We start from the raw sequence: 16,098 nt of genomic DNA, 5'->3' as shown, positions 1-16,098 counted from the left end.
TTCTAGACGTCTTCTTCCTGTTCTTGTTAACTGCATTCACCATCTTCCACTGCGAAGCTTGAAGGATCCTAGCAGCAGACTCTCTGGAACCGCAGCAGGTTCTCGGATAGGCTCTTCGCGACCCAGGATGCCACCTCTCCCACAAAACGGTCACTCATACCCACCTACCTCCTCATCTTCAGGCTACCAACCTCTCTCTCGCACTTCTGAAGACGATCTTGAATCCCATTCTCCCTCCTCCTCCTCCTCCACCTTACAAGGTCGCATGGCACAACGCCGCTTCGTCGCATCACCCTCATCATCCCTCGCGAACGACCCCACAGACCTTCTCAAGTCATTCCTTTCCGATACACGCTCCAACCCTCACCATTCTCAGAAGCTTTCGCTGCGAATTCATGTCTCCAATGGCAAAGTGATAGAGGTCCCGCTGGCAGAACTGACAGAGCAAGACTCGTTACCGTATGCCTTGGCTAATGACATACCTTGTTTGCGGGGCCTCCCCACCATAGGGCCGTTGAGTTTTGGGGACAGGGTGAAGGGATTCTTTCGACTGCTCAACTCCACCAGCGATCTGGGGGATGCGGGGGAACAGAAGGCGTTGCAAGTGTATAACAAGTCTCAGAAACGGACGCTTTATGCGACTCGGGAAGAGATCGTTCGATACAATGAGCGATTGCGATCTGGTAAGTTGCCCCCGTGGACACCGCTTAATTCTACCGCTTCCGCCCCTCTACACACACAGCAACAGGAGACGGAAGAAGAGGAGGGGGACGAAGAAGAAGCAGATGTAAAAGGAGGCGATTTTGATCTCGGCTCTGTTTTCGCCCGTAAACGTAAACGTACAACTACACGCCTCGTCTCAATTCCTTTGCAGGAAGCGTTTGAGAGGTTCAGTGACGATCGTCATTTCTCCAAGATTCTCATTTGTAAGCGTTGTGTTTGGGGCTGGGACATGTCTCGACTTCAAAGATCCCTCCAATCCCTATATTTGGAAGCGGATGCTGGGAAAGGGAAGGGTAGAGCCCACAATTCGGAAGGAGTAGAAGTGACGATAGAGGTAGCAGGGATGAATGATGGACCGATGTACAACGTTGTTTGGGTCCCAATACCGTTTCTGACACGGCGATGTGGGGCGTTGTTCAACCCGCATGGTTCATTGTTGGCTATCTCGCTACTGACAGGACTGTTCGTTGGAAGTGTGCTGCTAGGGCTGGTTGCGAACACGCTGGTGTTGATAGCAGGGGCGTTGGGGCTGGTGGGGTGGGGCGGGATGATGTACTTGATCAGAACGCAGAATAGGTGTGTGTATGATACTGTGGGGACGGCGTATTCGCTGGCACCTAGGTGGGTGCGCATACCTGATGCAGACCCAAGTTGGAGCCATGAGCAGGTAGTGAACTCGCTCAAATCTCACGACGGCGGTAATACTCCAACGATAGAGAAACGCGGCGAGGAAGGGAACTGGTTCATGCAACGCGGAATGGATCAAGACAAATGGCTTCAATCGCATCGAGAACAGATACTGCACTTACTTTCGCAATAGACACGCACTCTCTACCCATTTCTCTGTGTAATCGCGAATATATTGCATGGATTGAAGAGAAGGAGGTTGGTGCTAGTCCGCGTCATCGCCCAACCTCCCACCCCTCGACAGATGGTTCCAAGTATCTTTCCTCCTCTCATCATATTCACCCCTCTCCACCCTCACCCCATCCTCTCCCTCGTCAGCATTAGCCAGAGTTGGATCAACCCAATCAACATAAGGACTAATTACACTATCTTCCGGATGCGCCTTCATCCTCGATTTCGGTGCCAAACTCGTCATTTCATTCAATATTCTGGCTAGACTTGGGTTCACCTGCGTCGACCTATCTTTTCCTACTGACGTTGACGGAGGGTATTGGCCTGGCTTTGCAGCGTTGTCAGTCGGGCGTGGTGCTGGGTAACCGAACCTCCTTGGCGGCCAGAGAATGGCTTCTATACGAGAGGTGATGAGTCCCATTGGCACTGGTCCGAATTCTCTTGAGTCTCTACTCTTGTTCCTCAACGGGGCCGAAGAAAATGAGGCAGGATGATTAGCGATGCGTTCCAGAGAGCCAGGAACGATATCAACCGCTGCATCTCCCTCCACCCATACGTGACCGGGTGGGATCTCGATTCTTGCCCATTTCCCACCATTCCCGCCCGTGCTCGGAACCCAAACTCGTACTGTATCTTCCGGCAACGCGATAATGCGCTTCATGAGTAAAGCTTTGGGATCGAGGGGGGAAATGAGAATGACGATGTCGCCGGGTCGAAGTTCGTTATGATTGTACATGAGGGTTCGGTTGAGAAGAACGACGTCTGAGGGAGAGTTGGAGGCTGAGGCGGTGGTGTATGATCCATTGAGGGTGGGTGACATTGAGCCGCCGGTGACATTGCCAACGGAGTAGAAATAGGTGGTGATGAACGCGGCAACGGGCATCCAGCCTAGGATGAAGAGTGCGCGTGAGAGACAGCTGCGTTGACGCGGACGTGAGGAGGTGGGACGGAATAATGGGTCTGCTTTGAAGCTTGCATACTTCAACGGAGTAGGAGCTGAGGTTGAGCGGGTTGGTGAGGACGATGAGGTGTTGCTGCTTGAAGGATCAGATGACGAGGAAGCCGAAGAAAACGTCGAGGTTGAAGTCGAGTCGATCGAGTAAAGTCTTCCTGCTCTGCTCGGTGTCCAATGCCTTGTCACGGGCGTAATAGACGGACCTGAAAGACGTGCTGATATCGCGGGTCGGATCATCTTGTCATCCTGAGCCTAGTCGATGCAAGGTGACTTCAAAGTAGATGAGAGAAGCGATGCAGAGATGCAAGAAGAAAGTACGAAGATGAATACGAAACCGAAGCATCAAAACGCCGATCCTCCCGCGAGTCAGGGTTGCGGAGGGCCGAATTCCGAGTTTCTCACCATGCCCACGTTCAGAGCTTCACCACACAGTGTTCACATCACATTCGGATACTCATCGTCTTCAAAGGGTATGCGGATTCGCATTCTTGCTCTCCTGTGCATCTACAAATACATGACGAAAGCCGAGCTGGAGTGAAGTACGCCATATGAGAGCTCATCTAGCTGATCTCTTTCAGCTTAGCCTGCGTGAACTTAGTAAACTTCTGATGCTCCTTCCAAACATCATCCATCGTCACTTTCTCCTCACCTCTCAAGACTCTCTGCCTATTCATGTTCTCCAACAAATCCGCATCCGCTAGCTGGGGATACCTAATGAAAAATGGCCATGTCAAAATCCAAGACCTTTCCGAATTCACATCGGCTCCTTCCGGCGACATGAAGCGGGACAGATCAATCAACAGGTTGTGCAGATCGATGTTGTTCATCTGAATCATCTTATCGCGAATCGACGCCCAGGGTATGATGTCAATCCCAATATCGTGTGGTGTCGAGAGCTGTAATGGTGTAGGTTTGAGGATTGGGGGGAGGACGTAGTTCGGATTAATGTGGTGGTTGGTGCTGTGATAGCGAAGGAGTAGAATCGCTTCGATCTTTTTCTCCATGTCAAAGTTGTCCTTTGCTTCTTTGGATTGTGCGCGCTTTCTGAGGTCTCCTTCATCCCAGTTGTTGGGTAGTTGGATGTTGGCTAGCTTGATGTGAGGGTCGGTTGTCTCTCGCTCTTCTAAGAACTTCATATCGCTGTCATCGATCTGATAGTCGACCGGGGTGTTGTAGAAGGCATCTGCACCTCGTTTGGCCCATATACGGTTGACTTGAGAGATGACACGTGCAAAGCGTCTTCGATGGAGTTGCAAGAGCTCAGGGGAAGCTCGGACGGTGCAAGGGATGAGAGCAATATCGAGGCCGCTGGTTTTCGCAGTGGGCAATACTTGGCTGTTGAAAGTCGAAGGCATCGCTGCGGAGTATGAGGATGAATTGTCTGGCAGGCCGAAACTTGGAGGTGTTGCACCGAAACCGAGATAGCTCATGTCTGGTGTTTGACCTGTTGCACCGCCGTTGTTGTTGTTATTGGGAACAAGACCGCTGAATGACGCGGAACCTTGCTGCGAAAAGAGGTTCTGGTTCATCCCGCCACCAGGAAACATGGAAGTGAAGCTGGCAAAGTCAGCGTTGCCGCCTCCGAGGAGCGTTTGAGCAAACATGGAGTCGACATCGTTGCGACCCTGGCGGATGAGAGATTCAGACGGTTGCCAGAACTGTGTTGGCAGTGGATATTGCATTTGCTGCATTTGCTGCTGCTGCTGTTGCTGCTGCTGTTGCTGCTGTTGTTGCTGCTGCCAGGTTTGGTTGGGATCATTCGCGGGCATCCTCTGAGGCGAAGAGACAAAGTTGAAGCTATCGCTGCCGCTGGCAGCTTCCTGACGAGCGGCTGGACTGCTTTGCGTGGAAGATGCTGTCGCAGTATTGGCCGCACCAGCTCCATTTGACTTTTGCGTGTCGTCGGTCTTGCGTGTGCGCTTAGCGTCTTTACCATTGAGTTCGTCGATAGTCCTCTTCTTCTTTCCTCCAGTCGATACTTCTGTCTCAGCGTCAGCGCTGGCGTTCTTTGTGTTGCTGCTACTGCTGCCGTTGTTCATGTCGCGGAAGTAGTTGGTGAGCTTGCTCTCTGGAAGACCCTCGATAGGAATGTTGCTCTCCTTGCGAATCTCTTTGAGCGCTTCACATTCGCCTGCATCTGGCCAGTTGGCCCATGCTTCGGACATGACTTTTTCGCTAGAAGAGCTCATGGTAGCCTCGAGCATTTCCCTGGTCATGCCTGCTTCTACAAGACAACCTCCAATGCTGCGCTTGCCGATGAAGTGAGCGAGACTGGTGACGATGGCACGAAGAGCGTTGTTTTCAGCGAGCAAGTGACGCAAAGCGAATCGAAGACGATTGACTTGGGTATCGTGGTCGGAAGAGAGAAGCTCGACTCTGGCCTCGAGTGCGCGGATGTATTGCTGTTTGCGTTGACGAAATTCTCGCTGAGCGGCTCTGTTCTGCTCCTTCCTGTGTTGAGCAGCTTTTGTGTCTTTGCTTTTGTTAGCAGCAGCGCTTTTCTTGCCTTTTGGCCCTTTGCCTTTCTTGCCGGTGGCATTGGCAGGTGAAGCGCCATCTCCGTCTTCGTCATCGTCAAAGTCCTCCTCGTCATCGGTGTTGAAACTGGCCGAAGTCACGTTTTGAGAAAGACCAGAAGGGGGCATGGTGAAATCGAGGCGTGGCTGAGGACCAAGCGACATGGCGGTCTGGAAGCCGCTAGCAATAGCGCTGGGAGATGCATCTGTCCACCTGTCCATGGGCGAAGCTGTGGGTCCGCGATGAGCCGGAGGCATGGCTGCTGTTTACCAGAGTCGAAATGTGGAAGGGGAGACTGGATAACAATGCCTCTTCATTCACTGATGTGCGGTGAATCGAGCTCGAGCTACTCGCTATGGAAGCGAGTCTAGGTATGCTGAGTCATCGGATGTGGGTGATGATGGAATGGTGGTCAGGACGACGGAGAAGAAATGCGAACAGAAATCTGCCCGTTCCAAGCTCAGATTGAACCCTTAGCAGATTTCCGATTCCGATGCCACCAGTCAGCGAGCGAGTCTCATTCCCGGACCTAGACGGATGGTGGGCCCTGAACAGACAGATTTGGGGCCGTTGGCAGCGACTCAGACCTTGCGAAACACAAAACGAGCAAAAAGGAAATCTTTTCGGTTTTTGTCTGAGAATTTTGGTTACACATAATGACCGGTAGAACTGAACCAGAAAATGTTGTGCTTTTTGTGTTCGGCTATCGGGTGCAAGTAGAGCCGAATGCTTGAACCCACACTGGTTTCTACCTAGAGTGAGATGTAAGCAGCCCCTACACTCGGAAAAGAGACGCTTGGATGTCCTGAAGTGCAAAGCGCACATATCATTCGCTAGCTCCTACAGTAGAGTGCGCAACTCACTCATGACGAATGCAATACAGCGAGCTCAATCAACGGTTCAGATGCGCTGAGACGAGAGTTAAGATTTCACCAACCGTAGGCACCGGCTAAGGCTTTGCATAGGCGATGGCGTGGCCAACGAAGAAAGAAAGAATGTTACACCGACAAAAAGTATTGGCTCCGTTGAGCGAAATTCACCGATTTCGTGCGTCACTTCTGTGAGTAGCCGAGTGTTTGCTTTTTGGCTGCTGCGTGTTGACTGCACAGGCCAGTCACTTTCGACTTAGAGTAGTTGCCGGTGCGCCTTTCGCCATCGAAGACTGACACTCTTCTCCGCCTTCTGTTAGTGTGTTGCCTGCTGCACCCTTTGCTTGGACTCCAACTCACCGGCCACGTTTTCGCTGCTCTCCTCCCTTTGCCTAGCTTTCGTCATCACAGCCGTTTCCCATCCCGCCACCAACAGACCTCATCAACCACGCCTCCACCCCGCTACGAAGTGGAGCCTACAACACGATGAGTATGCTCAAGGAGCTCACCGACCAGGCTCAGGGCTTCATGGGAAGCCGCAAGCCCTTCACTGCTGTCACCGACTGGATCGATCGACTCTGCACCCAACGATACGCTGAAGAAGAATACGATGGAATCCCCGAACTCGTCGAAGCTATCAACTTGCAATCTACCGGTCCCGCCGAAGCGAGCCGTGCACTCCGCAAGAAGCTCAAGTACTCGAATGTGCACGGACAAAAACGTGCACTCGTTATCCTCAAAGCCCTCGTCGAGAACTGTGGTCAGCGTTTCCAGACTACTTTCGCCAACGATCAGCTCGTGGACCGTATCAAGATCATGTCCCAGGATCAGCTCGTCGATGTCTCGGTTCGTAAGCTCTTGATGAGAGTGCTGCTCTCGTGGCATCAGCAGTTCAAGGATGATCCATCCATGAAGATGGTCGCTGGTCTCTACCAGGCTTGTGGAGGTGGTAAAAAATCTGAAGCGCAACGGAAGAGCCAGGCTGCTGAAGCCTATCGTAAGCTGCAGGAGAAGCAACGTATCGAGGCACAGATTCGAAGTGACCGTAAAGCTGCCGAACAACTCCAAAAGGAAGAGGAGAAGAAGAGCAAGCTGCGCAGACAGAAAGGTGGAAAGCGACCGACATTCAACTTCGAACAGGAGAAGCCCGCAATCTTGCAATCGCTTGCCATCTCGCAACAAGTAGCCACAGCTCTAGTCAACGCTCTGCAACACGTCAACCGTGAAAAGGAGAGTGTCACTCAGAACGCACGTGTCCAGGACTACCTCGTCAAGACCAAGGTGGAGCGAAAGAAGATCATCCGATACGTTCAGCTGGTCAAGGATGAAGAGTTTCTTGGATCGCTCATCAACGCCAACGACCAGATCATCTTGGCGCTCGAGCTCTACGACCATCTCTCGAAACCTGTCGAACTCGACTCGGACGATGAAGAGCCGCTTGCTGCCATTTCAGGCTCAGGACAGACTGCCGAGCAGAAGACTGCCGCAAGGATTGCAGCAGACGATGCCGAGATCGAGTTGGTGCGCAAGAGGATTGCCAAGGCACGTCTCGATGCTCCCGACAGCGAGCTGGAAAAGCTACAGACACGACAGAGGGTGCGTATTGAACGTCACAACTCGCGTGTTGGAAGCATGCGCAGCTTTGACATGAGTCCAGAGGCCACTGGTGCTGGGCCTAGCGGCGGTGCTCAGCGCGGTGGTGGCGGTGGTGCGATGAACGACCTGATTGATCTCGATTTCCAAGAAGACCAAGCTGGAGGCTATCTGCATCCACAATCGCAAGGACAGCAGAGTGGACACGGCCGACGTGGAATGATGGCCAGCGAAGCAGCAGGAAGCAGTACTCAGCACGGCGCTCTGTCCGACTACAGCGACTACGAGTCGGAAGACTCAGCGGATGCACATCATTCGGGTCAACAGGCGCCTGGACGGGCTCGCCAACTTGCAGCTACATCTTCACGACCCGAAGGCGCTTCGTGGTCCAACCTGAACGATTCGGATGAGGAGGAATGGTTGCGCACTACGCAAAACCACCGACCCAGCATTGGTCCCGGCTTCAGCTGGAACGAGGATGAAGATGCTGATGATGATCCGTTTGCTGATCCTTTTGCGGATGCCAACAATGCCGCGGCTTCAGGAAGCGGTTGGGGTATCGAGCGACCGCAGAACCAGCCTCGTAAGGAGTGGGGGGTGGTGTAAGCTGCATCATACCCGCATCCACCGCACATCTTGTGAGGCAGTCTATTTAGCCTTTGTTCCAGCATCACTGCAATATCGACCATTCATGCATCCAGTCCAATCGTGTTTGTAAAGAAGTGAAGTGATGATGTGCACTGTATAGCAATGAGTGAATGTGTGCTGTATGCTGTTGATCAACGATGCACCGCTCCAAAACGCACATTTCAGGGGCAAACAACACAGACGCGCTGCACAGCCGCAGTGTCGAGCTCGCTTCCTCTGCCGATGTGAGTGTTGAAAGAGGCACTTTTTGGATTTCTAGTCTTAACTTGGCAGGTGAGTCCAACACCACAAACACCAGCTTTGCTTTTTGCCTCTCCGACACTTCTCATCAAAAATCGCACCTTGCTCTCGAACCACATCAAGGCATCCACTCAGATGCTCTAGCAGGTCACTGTGCGAGGCTCTTTACATCATCAACCGACCCCATACACTCGAAGCAACCGGATACCCAACTCGACAATGACTCGTAACGAACGAAACTCAGAAGCAGGTCCCTCGAACACCGCTTCGCCATTCAGCTGGACAATGTCGCTCTTCGGAGGTCGCTCGTCCAAAACTCCCTCTGCCTCCAACCGCAACAACGCTACCAGCAGCAGTGGGCTAGGATCGGGTCGACCCACCTCCACCACCTACTGCAATCGAGAGGAACGAGAATCACTCATCCCCCAATCTGGTGGGGATGACTTCGACGACTCCGACGCGATCTCACTCCTCAGCAACATTGCCGATCGAAACTCTCGCCGAGGTGGAAGTAGTGCCGCTGCACGACGTCGTGCTCGGGCACGATCTCGTGCGCAAGGTCGAACCTGCGGAACGCTCTTTTTCGACTTGGAGGATTGGGGGCGAGCCATGTCGTGCGGCTTACTCGGTAGAAATGGGAAGAATGTCGATGCAGGAGGAGCAGGCAGACAAAGAGCAGCATCCATCGGAAGTGTGTTGAGTAGAGGGGCGAGGAGGAACAATCAGCCCACAAACTCATCGGCGATACATGCGACATCGAGACATTCGAGATCGGTTAGCGATGCGAGCACGGATAGTGCCGGAAGTTTACTTGGGTCAGGGTTCGATATTGATGCGGATGCGGGGATGTTGGATGATCAAGCCATAGCTCGGTTCGGTCAGCCGAGCTCGTATGCAGAAGCAGAGGCAGAAGCAGCTGCAGCGAAAGCCAAAACAGAAGCAGAAGTAAAAGCAAGGGAGGAAGAAGAAGCAAAAGCCCGAGCAGAGCGACAGAAAGCCATAGACGCGGAAGCACGACGTCTGCAACAAGAAGCAGAAGCCGAATCTCAACATCAAAAGGACGAGGAAGCTCGATTAGCGGCTGAAGAAGAAGCTGCGATCGCCAAAGCACGTCGCAAAGCAGAACGCAAAACTGCAAAAGCGGGGTTGTTCAAGTTACAACAAGAAACACAGACTGCACAGCGGTGGAGGACGGAAGCCGAGGCTGAGGCTGCGGCTGGTGGATTTGGGCTTGCGGATGTTGAGGGTGAGGAACAGTATGCCGAGGAGTTCGAACAGGCTGAGTTCAGGTACGAAGAGGGGCAGCACGGTGCGAAATACGATCAGTACGGAGATGCAGAAGAAGGTGCGGAGGGTGAAGGATACTATGCAACAGTGGAAGAGCATGGTCCTTGTAGTGTGGTGCATCATCATCATTACTACCATGCTCCTTCCCGGCCTGCGGAGGAGCAGTATGGCTTTCTCTCCCCTAATCCTCTTATCGAAACCTCCACCCAAGCAGCACCCGAAGAGGACACTCACGCCGACAAAACGGTGTCGGAAGACGAAGCGGATATCGCCGGTCTCTCCTTCGGCCGCAAAAAACTCAAGTCGCGCAACAAAGACGGCAGTGCAGGAAGTCGCAGTGGAGGCGGTCTCACCGCTCGCACCTTCCCCCACACCACCACCGGCGGATCGTCATCTGGCGGTAGTGCATCCGGCCACCGCGTTCCTACATCCGCTTCCTCCTCCTCTGCTGGTCGTCCTAACTACCGCGATAAACCGAGACGTCACGAACGAACCTCTTCCAAATCATCCAATTCTTCCTCTGGTATTTTCTCGTATCAATCTTCAAACACGTTGTACCACCACGCGCCGCCATCTACTGTAGCTACTTCGGTTATCTCCCCGCTTGGATTGCCGAACTTGTACGAGTCGGAGCCGATCTATTCCAAAACATCGAAGGATGGAGACGAGAGGGAGGAAAGAGGAGAGGCAGTGGAGGGGTTGGCAGATCCAAACGCAAGTGAGTTCGGCGTGATGACTGCTGCAGGTAATGCTGTGACGAATAAAGCTGGTGCGAAGAGGGTTAAGAAGTCGTATCGTGATAAGAGGACGAAGAGTCAAGTGATGGGAGATGGAGACGAGCAGGGAGGAGGGGACAAGTTTGAGGGCTTTCCTGGATTCTAAACCCCTATTCAACGCTTTTGCGTCTTCGGACGAATAATAGCCAAACCGTAATCACAAACATTTCACACATCCTCTCGATCACCTTCACATGTCACATTTGCACACAGCCACCGACAACGACGTGAAAACAGAATGAATTGCAACTTCCACCATCGATTAGACCCATCAGGGCAGTTTTAGTTGTACTCATCATACAGAATTGTCTTCCCGATACTAGCTAACCTCTTCCTCCTAACCTCACCACCACTTTCACTCCTCTCCATCTCTTTACTAGCTGCCAACTTTGCATCGTCACCAAAGAACGAGTAGCCCGATTGCCCAATCTGATGTCCCTGTCCGACCACATCGTCATAGTCCTGACTGTAACCATTGCTCTTGCTACCGATCGGCAGACCAGTCCTAACGTCGCACTCTACACCTGCATGGTCGATGTAGGTACTCTTCGCGCGTACATTTGCCGCTTTGTACGTCTCGATGATCATGCTTTGTGTGTCCAACAAATACGCTTCGAGCGTATCCAGGAACCGCTTAGTCTGGAGATGTTTGGAAGAAGCACAGACGGTAATGCCGTCGTCTTTGATGATGTAGCCGATACCGAAGCCGTCTGGGACGACAGGGCCGAAACCGAACATGCGGAGAGCGGGGTTACCGCAGTTAGAAGTAGAAACGATGGTGTTGTTCAGCTTTGCATAGCCTGCGTCGGTGAAGATAGCAGGAGGGTCGGTCTTGGCAGAGCCGGGCGAGGATTCAGCTTGAAGCTTCTTCCACAGGTTGTACAGCGCGTAGAGGTGTCGATCGTGACCTTTACCACTAGCACAAGCCTTACTGAGCTTCGAGTGTCCATCACATGCCTCGCGCAACGCATCGAGTTTTGCCTCCACCTTTGCGTCTGAAGAGATATACGTCTCCACAAACTTGGCCGAGTGGGGCTGCACGGTTCGAATAGCCTCCGTACGACCATGCAAGAAGGCTTTCGTCATTGCAGGCTCGTACGTCGTCTCGCACCTTCCATACAGCGTGTAATACGCAGCCTGGAAAGCCATTTGTACGTATGCATCAGGACTGAACCGATGCCTGGTAATAAAGTTCTTACCATACGTATCGAACTCCAACACCTGACACTCGTTCTGACAGATCAAATCCGACAACCTCGTTTCTCCGTATTTGATCCCATCTGCCAACTTGCTAGTCAAGTTCCATTCGAGCTTCTTGGGCGCGGTAGCCTGGTCGACATCCTGTGCCTTACACGCGTCGATTTCGCTGGTGGTTCCGTTCGCTTTCTTGCCTGCACCTTTCGCAAAAGGGCTCGTCTTAGCCTTGAATAGAGACTTGGTCGCCGAGTTGATCGATTTAGCAAATCGCATGATCAATTCGGTATACACGTCCGCAGCGTATCGCAATACAGTATGACCATCCACGCCAGTATGTTCAAAGTTGATACCCGCAGCACCGTTGGCACAGACAATGATCTGGAGCTTGTCGTACCATCGGTTGGTGCAAGTACCGGACTGAACACCGCGTTGAAGCTTGTAGGTACCGCAGAGCATGTTGTTGCTCAACTCGGCGGCGTCGGCTGGTTCGGAATCGTCCATGCAAACGACAAAGAGGGCGGTATCGACGACTTCCAAGCATTTGCGGTTGTGGCTGTCTTCGCGGAGATGCTCTCGGTACATGGACCAGATGGGACGCTTTTCGGTGGTAAGGATGCCGACAGAGCCTTTGGCGACGTCTTCGACTTTGACCTTGTCTGCATCGCGCATAATAGCTTGCAGGTTGCCAAGCATAGCACGTTCGGTGAGCAATGGACGGTGTTCTTCATCGAGGGCCTCAAACCAGTAGATTTGTCCCCTACGCATGACAACAATATGTCTCGACTCCGGCTCGACTTGCATCCTGCACCCATTCGCTGTTGGAATACGGGAAGTAGCGAATAGTCTAGTGTACTGGAACATATCCAGCGGTGTACCTCTAACACTATCCGGCTCCAACACACCCGTTCGCAGATCATGGATGAATGCCAGACTCGCCAGGATCAAGTTGGCAGTCCTCATCAACTGGTTACCTCTCGTCGGAGTCGGATCATCCTCTAATATAAAGAACGGGTTGAGGTTCAAGACGACCGAATCCGACGCCTGAAGATAAGATTCATCCCAGAACTCCTCAATGTAGCTTGCTCGTGTACTAGCATATTCCTGCAGCTGCTTTTGGATGATCGGACCGTCATTCTTGAGGAACTCTTCAACGACATGCTTGGTGGTAGCATGCTGATCGGGAGACTGAAGGGGCTGGAGGGAGGAGAGGTATCGTTCGCATGTTTCTTCGAGGGTGGGGATGGGAAGATGAGGAAGTTGGGATTGACCTTGGAAGGTTCTACCGCCTCCGAGACCCTCTTTGTCGCTAGCGTTGGCGAGGGCGGCGGATTTGTTTTCGACCGCTTGGGCGTTGTAGACGCCTTTGCCTTGGGAGGACATGAGACCTGGGGCCATGTTGACGAGATGACGGGCTGCAAGGGCTGGTCTCTGGGGAATGGTATTTTGGGCTAGAGGGGACAGAAAGGTGGTTCGTCAAGGGATGAGTTGGCGATATATATGTTTGTAAGGGAATCGTGGATGAGGTAGAAGAGTAAGCTGCGCTCTGCGACGTGTGCGGGGAAGACAAGGAAACAGCCTCTAGCGGATGTGGAGAGAGTCGGAGATGACTGGCCGAAAAAGGTTACACACGGGCCAAGAGATATTCGTACCAGGCCATAGGGGTACGCAACATTGCAGATCCGATTTCGCCGGCGTCTTCTCCCTGTCATCACACCTCTCTTTGCTCTTACTTCGAGTTCATCATAGAAAACACATCCTGGAGGGAACTGTGCGTCGAACGGGTGCCAGTCGTCTTAGTTGCGGTACCGTCACGCATAGAGAAAAACAGATCTAGGTGAGAGCCAAGAGCATAGAAAGTGGAGGCTTTTCTTTCTTCGGGGAGGCTCACATCACAGCCCGTATCATGGTTCTACCGAGAGAAGCTTTTTTTTTTCTTTTTTTTCTTTTTTTCTTTTTTTCTTTCTTTTTTTTTCTTTTCTCCTTTCCAAGACGGCGGCATTTTCCGTTAATCGCGGGGAAAGCAGTTGGAGCCGATCTGTCCGACCAGCGACAGATGTTACCTCTCATGAGGCTATGTCAGCAGCAGCGATGCCGACTGTGTACCGGAGAAGCCGGAGATGCAAACAACGAGATCCATGAAGGGAGATTGTTCGGTACTGCACCGCTCAATGCTGCATCAAAGAAGAATATCTTGCCAATGCGGGGAAAAGGAAGAGTGCCACGAAAGGCCCTCGTTGCAGATTTACGTCCGAGATCAGATCGCAATCGGGTCGATGCAATTTCTGTGAATCTCGATCCATCAGGAACCTGGGCAACGTTGTAGCAGAGAATCAGCTCACATTCTGTGCACGCTTTTTGCACACAAACCTCACGCGAAATTAACCCTTTCCCAAGCAAACGCCGGCATTGGATCGACCTTGCAGCATATCACTCTCGAGCAACACCTCCATCAGATCTTTGTTCCTCTCCACCACCATCATCCAAGCTAGTAAAGAGATTAACCATGGCCGAAATCAATCCCTCCGCACCAGCTTCGGAGCAGACGGCATTCGACATCGATCTCCCCTTCACATCGTACTATGAAGCTCATCCACTCCACTTCACCTCTCGCCCGGACAAAGTGATTGATGGATTCTGGTACATCATCGGCTCTTCCCTCCCACTTTGGAAGTCCAAAAAGAACGTCGTTATTCGATACATCCCCCATCCGAACCTTGCCGGAGATGAGGTCAAATTCACCGACGAAATTCGTTCCGATGCACGCTCACAACCCGCCAACTCCCACGACATCCTCCCACCCACCGACCTCCACTCCAAGTGGAAAGGTGAGGAAGGATTCACGAACAAACTCTTCGGTATTAAAGGTACAAATGTTCTGCAGAAGGATGCTAAGAACGGGTAAGCCACCTTCCCTTCCCCTATCTATTCCCTCTTTCTTTACCAATCTAACCTTTATATGTATATATATATATATATCTATGTTATGTGCATGCAGAGCTTCGTATCAATGGACAGGCAACGGGCTGCTTAAGTTCTTCCATTCCAAATGGCAAGTTATTGGCTATGGTCCTTACGATCTCACGGATACCTTGCGAACAAAGTTCGATTGGGTCGTGACGTATTTCGAAAAGACTCCTGCTACTCCGGCTGGTATTGATCTTTATGTTAGAGATCCAAGGTCGATGCCGGAAGAAACATCCAAAACGGTGCTCGCCAAGATGAAGCAACTGAAGACGAAATATGCGGATGATGCAGATGAGAGAAGACAAAGGTTGGCCCAGGAATTGTCCAAGCTCGCAGAGGGATATTTCGAGATTCCTCATGATTCGTAGCCGTCCTCCCAGCCATTCTTCTCCCGATCTGATGATTGCAATGCTTCTTGTCGCTTTGTTCAGTGCAAGCTCATATACCCTATAACGAATCTCTTGCCCCCTTCCACGAAGATTGCCGGTGTGTGAAGGCTTGTGTGCTCGATTTTGTGTTATGTGTCGCGTACAAATACAGTTCTTGAGTTCCCCCACATCAAGCTTAGGACCAATCCAGATCATCGTCATTGAACTTACTCCACTGCTTCCCACCTCTTGGGCCAGCATCTAAGGCACTTGCATCCAACAATGGCTTCCCATCCGCCCCCATTGGTCCTGCTACATCAATAGGCAGACCATCCGGACCCAACTTCCCCTCCGCTCTGTCTTTAATCGCTTGTAACCAGCCTCCTTCGTCGATTCGTTCTGTTTCTTGTGCTGCGATCCGGCGGAAGTAGAAGTCTTTGCGTGGATCGTATTTGATTCGTTCATCGCGAAGCATGCGGTTGTCGACTCGAGCGTCTTCGCCTTCCACTTGGAGGACTGCTTGGGGCGTCTTTGCGTCAACAACCTGCACATTTGAGAAAGAGAGACAGAGAGACAGAGAGACAGAGAGACAGATGTCAGTGGAAACTGAAGGTGATGGAGAGGAAGAGAAGGAGGGGAAGAGGGGGAAGCTTACATAGTGATTGTCGCAATGAGGGCAGTATTCATCGGAGTCTTCGTATTGGGTTAGATCTTTACGGAAGGCTTTACGACATTTCTTACAGATGAAAGCCATTTCGATTGTTTTGCGCAACATATGGTCTTGTGTTTCTGCGTGGCATTCCGGGCACTGCAGTTATCATACGATTAAGTTGATTTGCCGTCAGCTATCTTACTCTTCAAGTGGGCTTTCGCTGCGGTGGAAGGCGGGAGAGACTCACGTCGAAGAACTTCTGACAGCACGGGGCACGGATCGAAACCTGTGCGTTCAGGATGTGTTTGCTGCAAGCGCCACAATTGGAAAAGAAGTCAGTGTGAGTAGCTCGGGAAGAGAAGAAGGCCGGAAAGGGTGTGGGACGTACCACATGGCGAAGGTGTGCGGGAGGGTGAGCCAGAACGGTGGAGAGAAGGATGAAGATGATAGA

General features: G+C 52.0%; 8 protein-coding genes across 8 annotated transcripts; 4 read left to right on the top strand and 4 right to left on the bottom strand.

Moving 5' to 3' along the window:
• Positions 1 to 127: 127 nt before the first annotated feature.
• On the top strand, positions 128 to 1,543 carry UHO2_02558 (uncharacterized protein; the record flags this gene model as incomplete). Its single annotated transcript, XM_041555346.1, has 1 exon — positions 128 to 1,543. The coding sequence occupies one exon, from the start codon at positions 128 to 130 to the stop codon at positions 1,541 to 1,543; it is 1,416 nt and encodes a 471-aa protein (XP_041411280.1).
• Positions 1,544 to 1,615: 72 nt separating this feature from the next.
• UHO2_02557 (uncharacterized protein) lies at positions 1,616 to 2,773 on the bottom strand (the record flags this gene model as incomplete). Its single annotated transcript, XM_041555345.1, has 1 exon — positions 1,616 to 2,773. One exon carries the CDS (start codon positions 2,771 to 2,773, stop codon positions 1,616 to 1,618), a length of 1,158 nt encoding a protein of 385 aa, XP_041411279.1.
• A 323-nt stretch (positions 2,774 to 3,096) lies between these two features.
• Positions 3,097 to 5,310, bottom strand: UHO2_02556 (uncharacterized protein; the record flags this gene model as incomplete). The annotated part of the gene is made up of 1 exon (XM_041555344.1): positions 3,097 to 5,310. One exon carries the CDS (start codon positions 5,308 to 5,310, stop codon positions 3,097 to 3,099), a length of 2,214 nt encoding a protein of 737 aa, XP_041411278.1.
• Positions 5,311 to 6,414: 1,104 nt separating this feature from the next.
• Positions 6,415 to 8,121, top strand: UHO2_02555 (uncharacterized protein; the record flags this gene model as incomplete). Its single annotated transcript, XM_041555343.1, has 1 exon — positions 6,415 to 8,121. One exon carries the CDS (start codon positions 6,415 to 6,417, stop codon positions 8,119 to 8,121), a length of 1,707 nt encoding a protein of 568 aa, XP_041411277.1.
• A 567-nt stretch (positions 8,122 to 8,688) lies between these two features.
• UHO2_02554 (uncharacterized protein) lies at positions 8,689 to 10,572 on the top strand (the record flags this gene model as incomplete). Its single annotated transcript, XM_041555342.1, has 1 exon — positions 8,689 to 10,572. The coding sequence occupies one exon, from the start codon at positions 8,689 to 8,691 to the stop codon at positions 10,570 to 10,572; it is 1,884 nt and encodes a 627-aa protein (XP_041411276.1).
• A 176-nt stretch (positions 10,573 to 10,748) lies between these two features.
• On the bottom strand, positions 10,749 to 13,058 carry UHO2_02553 (uncharacterized protein; the record flags this gene model as incomplete). The annotated part of the gene is made up of 1 exon (XM_041555341.1): positions 10,749 to 13,058. One exon carries the CDS (start codon positions 13,056 to 13,058, stop codon positions 10,749 to 10,751), a length of 2,310 nt encoding a protein of 769 aa, XP_041411275.1.
• Positions 13,059 to 14,166: 1,108 nt separating this feature from the next.
• Positions 14,167 to 14,995, top strand: UHO2_02552 (uncharacterized protein; the record flags this gene model as incomplete). The annotated part of the gene is made up of 2 exons (XM_041555340.1): positions 14,167 to 14,561; positions 14,659 to 14,995. 2 exons carry the CDS (start codon positions 14,167 to 14,169, stop codon positions 14,993 to 14,995), a joined length of 732 nt encoding a protein of 243 aa, XP_041411274.1.
• A 196-nt stretch (positions 14,996 to 15,191) lies between these two features.
• UHO2_02551 (uncharacterized protein) lies at positions 15,192 to 16,040 on the bottom strand (the record flags this gene model as incomplete). Its single annotated transcript, XM_041555339.1, has 4 exons — positions 15,192 to 15,539; positions 15,651 to 15,803; positions 15,895 to 15,955; positions 16,036 to 16,040. 4 exons carry the CDS (start codon positions 16,038 to 16,040, stop codon positions 15,192 to 15,194), a joined length of 567 nt encoding a protein of 188 aa, XP_041411273.1.
• Between the last annotated feature and the right edge of the window lie 58 nt (positions 16,041 to 16,098).

The sequence above is a fragment of the Ustilago hordei genome, assembly GCF_900519145.1.
Source record: "Ustilago hordei strain Uho2 genome assembly, contig: UHO2_contig_04, whole genome shotgun sequence".
Taxonomy (NCBI): Eukaryota; Fungi; Basidiomycota; class Ustilaginomycetes; order Ustilaginales; family Ustilaginaceae; genus Ustilago; species Ustilago hordei.
The sequence above is the reverse complement of the archived record's forward strand: the minus strand, read 5'-3'. Positions and strand labels throughout refer to the sequence as shown.